General features: G+C 43.0%; 1 protein-coding gene across 3 annotated transcripts in view; it reads right to left on the minus strand.

Moving 5' to 3' along the window:
• Window positions 1-10,000, minus strand: part of LOC115020941 (vang-like protein 1) — a 56,010-nt gene that overhangs the window by 8,071 nt on the left and 37,939 nt on the right. For 2 of the 3 annotated variants that reach the window (XM_029451039.1, XM_029451048.1), the window contains exons 4-6: window positions 7,624-8,055; window positions 6,931-7,106; window positions 280-440 (exon numbers count right to left, since the gene is read on the minus strand). In XM_029451039.1, the coding sequence (XP_029306899.1) occupies window positions 280-440; window positions 6,931-7,106; window positions 7,624-8,055 (769 nt within the window). The remainder of the gene's footprint in view (window positions 1-279; window positions 441-6,930; window positions 7,107-7,623; window positions 8,056-10,000) is intronic. The other variant, XM_029451056.1, reaches the window with a different exon arrangement.

Consider the following 10,000-nt stretch of genomic DNA (forward strand, 5'->3'; position numbering starts at 1 on the left):
GAATGGCTGCCTGGAGGTGTCAAAGAAAGAAATGATGGAAAAACCTTTATTGAAAAGAATTGTTAGTTGCAACACTACAATAATGTAAATCAAGAATAAGCAACCTGTCCGGTGTTACAGTGGATATACAGAGTGAACATCACAGTGTGACTATTACATACATGTTGTCAGAGAAGACTCGCATTAGGAAGTAAAAACTGACCTCCACCCCGCAGAACACAGAGACAAACCAAAGCACTGACAAAGACACAACATGAAGTTCAAAGACGTCCCACTCACCCTCAGCCGGGGCTGCTGGGAACTCACCATCCACGTTGTAAACCTTGAGGCCGGCCAGGTGCTTGGCTGCGCGGGACTTGGAGGCAGAAAGCAGCGCCGGGTTATGGACGGGGAAGTCACAGTAGTAGTGCTCTAAGATGGCCAGAGCTGCCCGCTGAATGCTGGAGAGGAAAAGAAGTAAAGACGAGCTTTAGCCGAGGGTTCTGGTTCAAGTCCAGGGAGCTCTATGACCGTGTGAGAGGTTGAGCTCTACAATGGAGAGAAGAATGTGAGAAACACATGGCCACAGGACGATTTCACTCCTAATACCACATACTAATCCCTGCAGTTATTCTACAACTCGAGAAAATAAGAAGGAAGTATTTGCTGAAAGACCCTTTTGGCTTTCTTTGAAAACAATCCTCTCGTTTTTCTTGAGGACGTTGAGCAAGTATTTAATTACACTTTCACACGACAGGACTTTTCACAATGAAACAAACCCCACAGATCAATTAGAAAATGAAATGATAAAATGTGACAGGAAAGAGAAACTACAAGTGTAGTTCTGTGAGTACAGAAGGTGACGCTGAAGGAGGAAGGGAGATGAGAACAGTAATACTTCAATTAATGCCTGAGTAGGAAATCCCCTTAATGCTGAGACACCAACAACACTCAGATTTCAGACTTCTGCATTTCCCTGTTATTGTGATTGAATGAATAAAGAAGCAGAAGCAGTCAGAGACTCCAAATCCTGATCCTTCACACTGTGGATCAGAGCATGCCAGGTCTTGTCCTCCACAACACGGCACTATTAAACCAATTGTACACAAGCAGGGTGTTTTCACGTGTCACATGACATAAATCATCGGCTTCCATAACATACTTGCCTCCGTTTCCCTGGAAGTGATCTACATGAGAGGTTAAAGAGAGACATGCAGGCTACATGCAACAGCACTCTGTAAGTAAAAGTGTGATTTGGAACACAACCCTAGTGTTGACTTCCTGCCCAGCACAGCAGACAAAGATTAAATTGTGATATAAGAGACAAAGCAGGATCTCATCTGGTAGATGTGTGTGGCCACTGTTGAAAATATCTTTTCAATACGCCGCGTCCCCTGGAGGGTAAAGTGTTAACGGGTAATCATGGACATGAGGGAATAGCGCATTGATCAGAGGCCATGTGAGCTTATTTACAGATACCAGGTTTGTAGCCTTGATTGTTGAGTTGAAACCTGTGGAGCGAAGATTGATCTTGTTGCAGCAAGAGCATCTAGTCTCTCCTGCCATGATCTCGAGGCTCAGACAGTAAGAAAATGGTGACTGGTCGTTGGATGTTGTTTTTTTGTCTTTTTGGTTATTTCTAGGATGCAACATTACTGCCAGAGCAGAGATATTTCTTAGGGGTTGGTGGAGACCAAAACAGGTCAGGTGGACACAAACATGACTCATAAGGAATGATGATTAGAAATAAAACAGTTTACTCATTTGATAAAGTAATACTAGAGCCAATAAACCATTAAACGCAAGTATAAATATCAAACCACTCGTTATAAAGCAGTGATTCACAGTGCTCAGCCCACAGAGGGATTAAAAGCTGCTACAACTCAGAGCTCAGTTCTCTGACCTGCATCTGGCTGACGGGACGACAGCAGATGTTGACAGCTGTTCAACTGACCCACAACACGACTTTACTGCTCAACACTGGGCCCTTTTCATCCCCACTGTGTGCGTTTGTGTGGATGCATTCATCGGAGTGTGAGCCGCGTGGCGAGTTAACTCAATATACATGAACAACAGCACATGCTCGCCTGCAGCATACGCTTCCTACTATCCCGGAGGAGGGTCACTGTATGACCTCTGTGCCACTGATGGAAGCACTGACCTGTAGCGTCCAATCCTTCCTCAGAACAAACTCTACATCAAGTGATGGGTCATCTGAAACCCCACAGACACACACAGAGCAGCCAGGCAGTCATTGTTCGTGCTGCAGTCACATGTAACGTCATGACAGGTTAACAGAGTTACAACACAGATGTTGAGGATAGGGATAGGGGCCGTCTGTTTGTGTTCTTTTAGATCATTTCACAGCATCTCAAGAATCTGAAGGGAAAAGGGTAATAAATAAATAAATAAATAAATAAATAAAAAGCGTGCAAAGCTTCAACAAAAAGTCTCTTTCTTTAAAGATTTAAAAAGGAAATCCCCATTCTAAATAAGACACGATTCCGTAGACAGTACACACTGTACAGATAACGAGTCATGTAATATGCAATAAAATCCATTTAATTCAGTCACAAGTATTATTTATTTTGCCTTCTGTACTCATATTACAAGCCTACAAAGACGAACTAGTCCCGTCTAAAACTAAGCCTATAACTAGAAGGGCACTGCGCAGACCTTCACCCTGGCTGCTTCTGCAAGTGAAAAATAATGCGTGTATCCTCCCTGTGAGTCAGGCTTTGGTTTCATGAAAATCGGGAAAGTAGTTTTTCCGTAATCCTGCTGACACGCAGACATCAAACCGAACAGAAACAGAACCTCCTTGGTGGATCGATAGTAGTGTTGTTGTTGTTTCAGGACAAACTACTTTAGTTGCCTTTATAGTGGAGCGTGTTCCAAGAAACAGGTTTCACTCTTCTAAGTGATTGCCTGAAGGTTTTTACACATTATTGACTTCATTAATAATTCTTCAGAGAACACAAATAAGGAGAAGAGCGAATACTCGGACCGCAACAAGCTCCATGCTCATTGTTTTCCCTTTTTAGAGAAAACAGTTATAAGAGTTTGTCGATTTATTTTCCATTTCAATACCATAAGAAACTAGAAGGCCGAGGCCATTTCCATAAGTGTAAAATAATGCGTGTATCCACCCATTGTTTTGCAACTGCTCCCATGCTACACCCTCCCACCAAGTTACATTACATATATTATAAGTGAAGTCTGCCACAAGAAAAATCTGATGATTTCAGCAACAGTGTGTCACTCATAAGAAGAACACATCAGAGGGTGCATCAGCCAGGCTGGAGGCGGCGCTCATTTCCGAAGACTGATAACAACTCCCATGGTTAACTCAAGAGACCCGGACAGCCTTCTCGGCCATTAAGCATTCAGGCACACAGGACCATTGTTTAGTGTGCAAGCGCTGAGTCAGAGTTCCTGCTGCTTCCCAACTACGATCAATTATTAAGCCGAGCAAACATGACAGAAAACCGTGCAGCTCCACTGGCCAACGTAGAAGCATCTTACACTGAATACAGAACTGCAGACCACTTTGCTTTCTCCAGCGTTGCTGCTCAGGACCGACCGGTCAGGAATGTCAACTGTGAAGTCCCCAGCAGTGAATGTTTAACCCCCACCCTCTCTGGATGGAAGGAATGTGTTCATGTTCAACTTGTCTGGTCTGACAAGGGGACAAAAAAGGACTTCCTCCTGGGGTTCGGATTGGCATCAAAGGCCATGCAGACAGAGACAAGCCTTCAGGGCCCAGGCTGGGTCCCCATTATGATAATGTAAAGATGGATGCCAACGAAACAGGAATGTGAGCAGCAGCAGCCTGTTAGTGGAGGAGATACATGAGAAAATACACACTCGTGTCTGGGTTTCTCTGTATGATGCATTGTTCATGTGTGTGGCTACATATGCATGAATCATTTGCATGTCCATGCATGTGTGTCAGGCTGACCAGATGCTGCGCTGCAGTCTGCAGGGAGCTCTAATTAGCTGTGTGTTTACAGCCACAGAGCGAGGCCGGGCCTGCTGCTGGCCAAGCACCATGAATGGCACAGTTTACAAAGGACAACACCCCCAAGGCAGCCGGTTAACACACCAACACACACACACACACACACACACACACACACACACACACACACACACACACACACACACACACACACACACTCTATCAATGCTAAATCAACATGGATATCAAAACACTTTTCAGTCTGTACCCATTAATTATAAATAACATATGTTAAATATATCGAGTCCAACAGCATTCCAAAGAGATGCTAGATCACCTCTTCTAACACTCGTACTCTAGTCGGGTGAATTCAAGATCTTCAAGATTCAAGTTAAAATTGAATAAACTGAATGTTCCTTTATATGTTGAGAAATTATTCTACTTCTTAAACCCATTGGGTCATCTGAAATAATGCATCGTCACTCAAGCTTTAGAGATGCATGGTTTGTTTGTTTTTTTATTTCATGTTCAATTAGGGCTGTCGAATTAACGCGTTAATTACAATTTATTAATCACAGAAAAATATATTAAATCCAATATTAACGTAGATTAATCGCGCTCCTAGATGCCCCTGACTTTTGCTCCGAAAGCACGAAGAACGGAGCTCTGACAGCAAATATTGATATATGCGATTAATCGCGATTAATTAATCACAAAGCTTGTGATTAATTGTTTTAATTTCTTGACAGCCCTAGAAAAATACAATGAACTGATATATTGTCAGATTATCTAATCACCCAAGTATTGGTTTAAAAAAGTCCAGTATCGGTCGGGCTATAGGAGCTACTGTATGTTCAAAGCCCATCAGCTGTTAGTCATGCCGGTTTCCTGTGCCTATAAAGAAACTTCAAGGAATTGAGTGTTTATAGCAAATGGTTGTACAGTTAGATTTGGCACAAATGGCTCTGCCCATTGAGGGAGCTCACAAAGTATAATAAACAAATACAACATTGCAACTTAGTTAAATCAGTAATACTACACATATAGCACAAAGGGAGGAGGCTGGGGTGGTGGAAGGAGCAGCAGAGGTAAACAGGGACAAGTGTTGGGTTATACAGGCCGCGCTGTGCACCTACAGGAATATGATGATAGACACAAGGCTGGTGAGTGAGCCAGTGATTGTGAGGCATGAATGAAACTGCTGATGCCAAACATACTTCCACTCTGCTATACCTTTTACTTAAAAGGTGTAGACTGTATATATATATATATAAAATACTCAACAATAATGGCAGATAGAGTTGGGGGCAACCTCCAGGTCTGCAAAGTGAAGTCAATGCAGAAGTGCCTTTCATTTCTATTCTTTCTAACATCCAGCAGGGGGCGACTCCACTGGCTGCAAAAAGAAGTCAGATTGTATAGAAGTCTATGAGGAAATGACTCCACTGGCTGCAAAAAGAAGTCAGATTGTATAGAAGTCTATGAGGAAATGACTTCTCACTTGATTTATTACCTCAGTGAACATTTCACTGATGAGTTTATGTGTCAATCTCTAGTTTCAAGTCTTCTTCAACACAGCATGATGTTCATTTAATAAATTATGTTCCCAGTTAGAGTAAAATAGAGGATTTAGTTGTGCACGCTTCATGGCATGCACAACTAAATGTGTGCGTGCCTTGAAGTGATTGTGTTTGAATCTAGAAAGACAGAGGACTTGGGTTCAACAGCGGGCCTCCTAAAACACACTTAAACTCTGAGTGCAGGGCAGTATGAACCGCTCCATCCGCAAAACTACAGAAACATACAGACCTTAGTGTAAGAGCAGATATAGCATAATATCCTGTCATAAAAGAGCTTCAGCTATAAATCTATCATGGTTTATTAGTTGCCCTTAAGCAGGAGAGTATTTCAGACTGAGGGCTGCATATTGATACCAGGGAGCAGCAGGAGAGCTGCTGGCTCAAAATGGGATCTTCCTGTTTTTCCTCAGAGACAGTAAGGTCATAAAAATCTGGTCAGTCTAGTCTGAGCTGTTCTTTCCTACACGCACACACAAACACCTTTCTTTTCTTTCATTCCCACATACAATTTAGGATTCTTTGACACTACCCTCCCATTAATAATTAATCCCTCGTTCTCTATTCTGTCTCTCGCTGCCTCCTGTAGCGCTCTCCCTGCCTCAGTCTCCTGGGTCTCTCCTCAGCTCTCCGCCCTCTGTCTGCAGCTCTTTTCTGAGGAGTTTCCTCTCTGAAGTCTCCCCCACCCTTTCCTCTCCCTCTCTCCCTCTCAGCCACTTTGTCTGAGCGCCTTCTTGTCTCTGCATTTTCTACCATTTCTAGCTAAACATTCAATCTCCCTTTCTACTTGATCACCACTCTTTTCCTTCAGAGTATGCAACCAGTGACTTCCCTCTTCCTCTACCATCCCTCTCACTTGAGGTGTCCCAGTTTCTATCTTTCCTTCTGCCTTCATCTCACCCACATGTCCTCTTTTCCCTCCCTTTCATCCCCCCACATTCTCCTCATCTATCCCCTGGTCGCTCACATCAATTTAGCTCTCTTTACCTTCTGTCTTGTGCCTTCCTCTTACTGCTTCTGTCTTTAATCTCTACATGCACAGAGGTCATCTGGGTATACTACCTAGCTCTCAATGCTATCAGCTTACATAAAGTGTCCCAGTAGCTTCTCAGTATCAAGCCTGAACAGGCAGATAACATTGTTGAGAAATCCCATAAAAAGTACTGAATACCTATCCAAGCCTGATATTTCTTATTCCTCTGTGCAATACAGCACTCTGTTCAAACCTACTGAAACGCATCTAATGAGCCACACTGTCACACTTGGTGACATGTTCAAAATTATACTGTAGTTTATTTTGACTCTTATTCACCAGAGCAGCAAATATATTAATCCACAGCTGAAAATAGTCCCCAACAATTGTCAGTTTAAGGAAATGACTGAGCCTTGGAATAAGTATTAAGTGCTTCTCACCTGAGCTGTCCCAAGTTGTAGTGCCTCATCTCTCCGTCTGTGGAGCGCATGACGCACACGGAGTAGCACGGCTGAAGCTGCCGGAGCTCCAGCAGGACGATGGCCAGGTAGTGGATGAAGAGCAGAGCGTCCACCAGCGACACGGCGTACTGCACGATGCCCTGGTAGTTCTCGTCCTGTGAACAATGACGTTTTCATTTGTGCCTCTTAGTGACATACTACATGCACCGTATACACACAACACAAAACACGTAGACTACATGCAAAACATGTGCAAAAACATTTCAAACAAAAACGCATAAAATACTCCTGCGGGGATAAACAATGAGATCATACACATGTAAGACAAGATGTAGAGCATATGAATATTTAGATTGATTTCAAAGCAAGCTTTTCATTGTTTTCCTACATGCATTCTGAATGAGGGACCAACAGGGATTTAAAATTATGACTCGCACAGTAAACACACAGAACTGGGGAAACCAAATATCTTTTTTGGATGTTTGTGATTTTATTGAGCTCCTCAAGGCATTAAAAATGTATACGTCTGCAATATATGAGAACTCTCCCACTACTATTGGAAATATTTGCTTCTGTGTGCAGACTTCAATTCCATGTGTATTTTTAGTTAGTGCGCATTTACAAGCAATGATAGCGAATATGTCGTGGCTGCATTCCCTTCTCTTAACTCACCTGTGCGTCCAGTATTCTGACTCCATAGAACAGCCAATAGGAGACCACGAAGAGCAGCACCAGCACAGCGAGCAGAGCCCGGAACACAAAGACCCGCGGGAGACCGGCCCGCGGCGACCTGAAGAAGAGCGCCCAGACGGCCAGCAGCAGTATGAGGAGTTTGAAGGCCACGGAGATGAAGAGGCCCTCGCAGGCCGTGCCGCAGCTCTGCAGCTTCTCCGGCCAGAGAATGTGGGGGAGCACCAGGAAGGCCACCGGCGTCAGGAACACCAGCAGGCCCAAGATCACGGCCAGGGTCAGGGTGAAGTAACGGCGGCAGTCCAGCCCCACGCTGTCCTCCAGGTCCTTGGTAATACGGACGATGTCCTCCTGAGAGAGGCTGTGCTCCGATGTGCCTGTGACGGCCGTGGTGGTCTCGCCCCAGTTGTCATCCTGGAAATATATGGAAGAGGAAACAAAAAAAGGATTTAACAAAGTTTCATCCTATTAGAAAAGTCTTGTAAAATTGTCTTAATTATCGGGTGAATTCTTCAGTTATGGTCAAAAATGTGTTTTGTGAGGTCACAGTGACTTTGACCTCGGAGCACAAAACTCTAATCAGTTCATTCTTGAGTCCAAGTGGACGTTTGTGCCAAATTTAAATAAATTCTCTCAAAGCTTTTGTGAGATATTGCCTCCATGAGAGTGGAGCGGACAGAAGACATAATGCTGCGGAGACATTAAAGTGCGGTTTCATGTACGTCACATTCCTGAGGAAACAAGTCCACAAACTTGCGGGGAGGGGCTTTACGTATCACTACGACGAAAGGAAGGGTCTCAGAGAAGTACAATTGCAATGTCCCAGACAAACCTTCAGAGAACTTGTTTACCAAAGCAATGTTTTAAAAAGGTTAAACCAAAAAACAGATGGGTTTTGCCACAAAGGTTTTATTGAAGCCCAACACTGTTCCATCCATTTATCCTGGAGACACAGCGAGTAGGAGCCAACATGTTGGTCAACCGGTACGTTTCACCTTCACTAACTTCGCTTCTTGATGCTCACCAGATAAAAACTGATCCGGTCTGCCATCACAAAGGACCTTCCAGTGCTATCCACTGGATTAAATATGTTTATTTTCCCTTTTCTAACTTATTTTCCCTCAAAATGGTCAGTATATCTATATTTACTCTATTGTCTGAATGTCCAAATTCTATGCATTCGTCTCTTTTTTTTTTTCATTCAGTTGTTTGGGTCAGTAAAATGTATTCATGTCTTATGCATTTTCCACATGTCTGTACGTAGATATGTGCGTATGATTTTCCTTCCAGATGCATAATAATTATGCACATGTCTGGCCAATATCATGTATGATGTAATATTAGAGTCAGGCAGAGAAGGAGAGTCTGTTTTCTTTCAGTAATAAACATATTTGACAGATTTCATCACACGTGATGCTAAAGATCACTAAAGTTCAGGTATATTAACATAATTTCTCTAAATAATTTCTTCTTGTGAGACATTCTAATCATAATCATAATAACAAATATATAAAACGCAGGAGCAAATAATTAAACATTTAAATGCTCGTGTGCGTTTCGTGTCAGTGAGCAGTAAAGTCCATTTACAAGCTGGTCGTACTGATCTGTGCACAGCATATAATGAGAACTGTTTTTCACGTGTGTATTCTGGTCAGATTGTTTTAATAGTAATGATGCAGAAGCTAATATTTCACATTCTGCTTGTGATCAATTTGAACCGACAGCATCAGAAACCTGCGATCCTTCAGAGGATTTAATAAAAATCTTGTTTTCCCGTTTCACAGATTTCCTCACGTCTACAGTGAAGGAAGAATAAAGAGGATTGAGATGCACCCAATGACTTCAGCAGGTCTAGCAAATGCACAAAAACAAAACACAATGGTAGAGCGGGGATTAGGTCCAATACAGCTACTTTGCTCAAGGGGGAAAAGTGAGAGATGGCATCAGAGGATTGAAATAATTAAAGCTTTTTATCTGAACTGTGCTCCTGGATCACTGTTTGCTCTCTCACTGTAAGTGTGAGAAACATACCTGGGGCTCCTCTAGTAGAGTTGCATTATTTTTTATGTTTTGACGTCAGCTTAACAAAAAGGCATGGGAGGTTATTTCCAAGCATGTGAGAAAGAAAGGAATAGAAGATAGGAAGTGGAAAAAGTAAACAGAGCGAGCTGCCAACTGAGCTTTACGCTGACGTCTGGGTCTGACTGCATCCGCAGATAATGAAGGTCAGCGGCGTCGGAGAGCCACTAGAACAAGAAAGATAACAACTCTTTACATAGCAGTCATAACAAGCAGCTAGCCGGGCTCTGTGAGCGGACGAGCGCTGCCAGGGAACTGATAATAAACTGCCATCAGCTAC

This window comes from Cottoperca gobio, chromosome 2 (genome assembly GCF_900634415.1).
Source record: "Cottoperca gobio chromosome 2, fCotGob3.1, whole genome shotgun sequence".
Taxonomy (NCBI): Eukaryota; Metazoa; Chordata; class Actinopteri; order Perciformes; family Bovichtidae; genus Cottoperca; species Cottoperca gobio.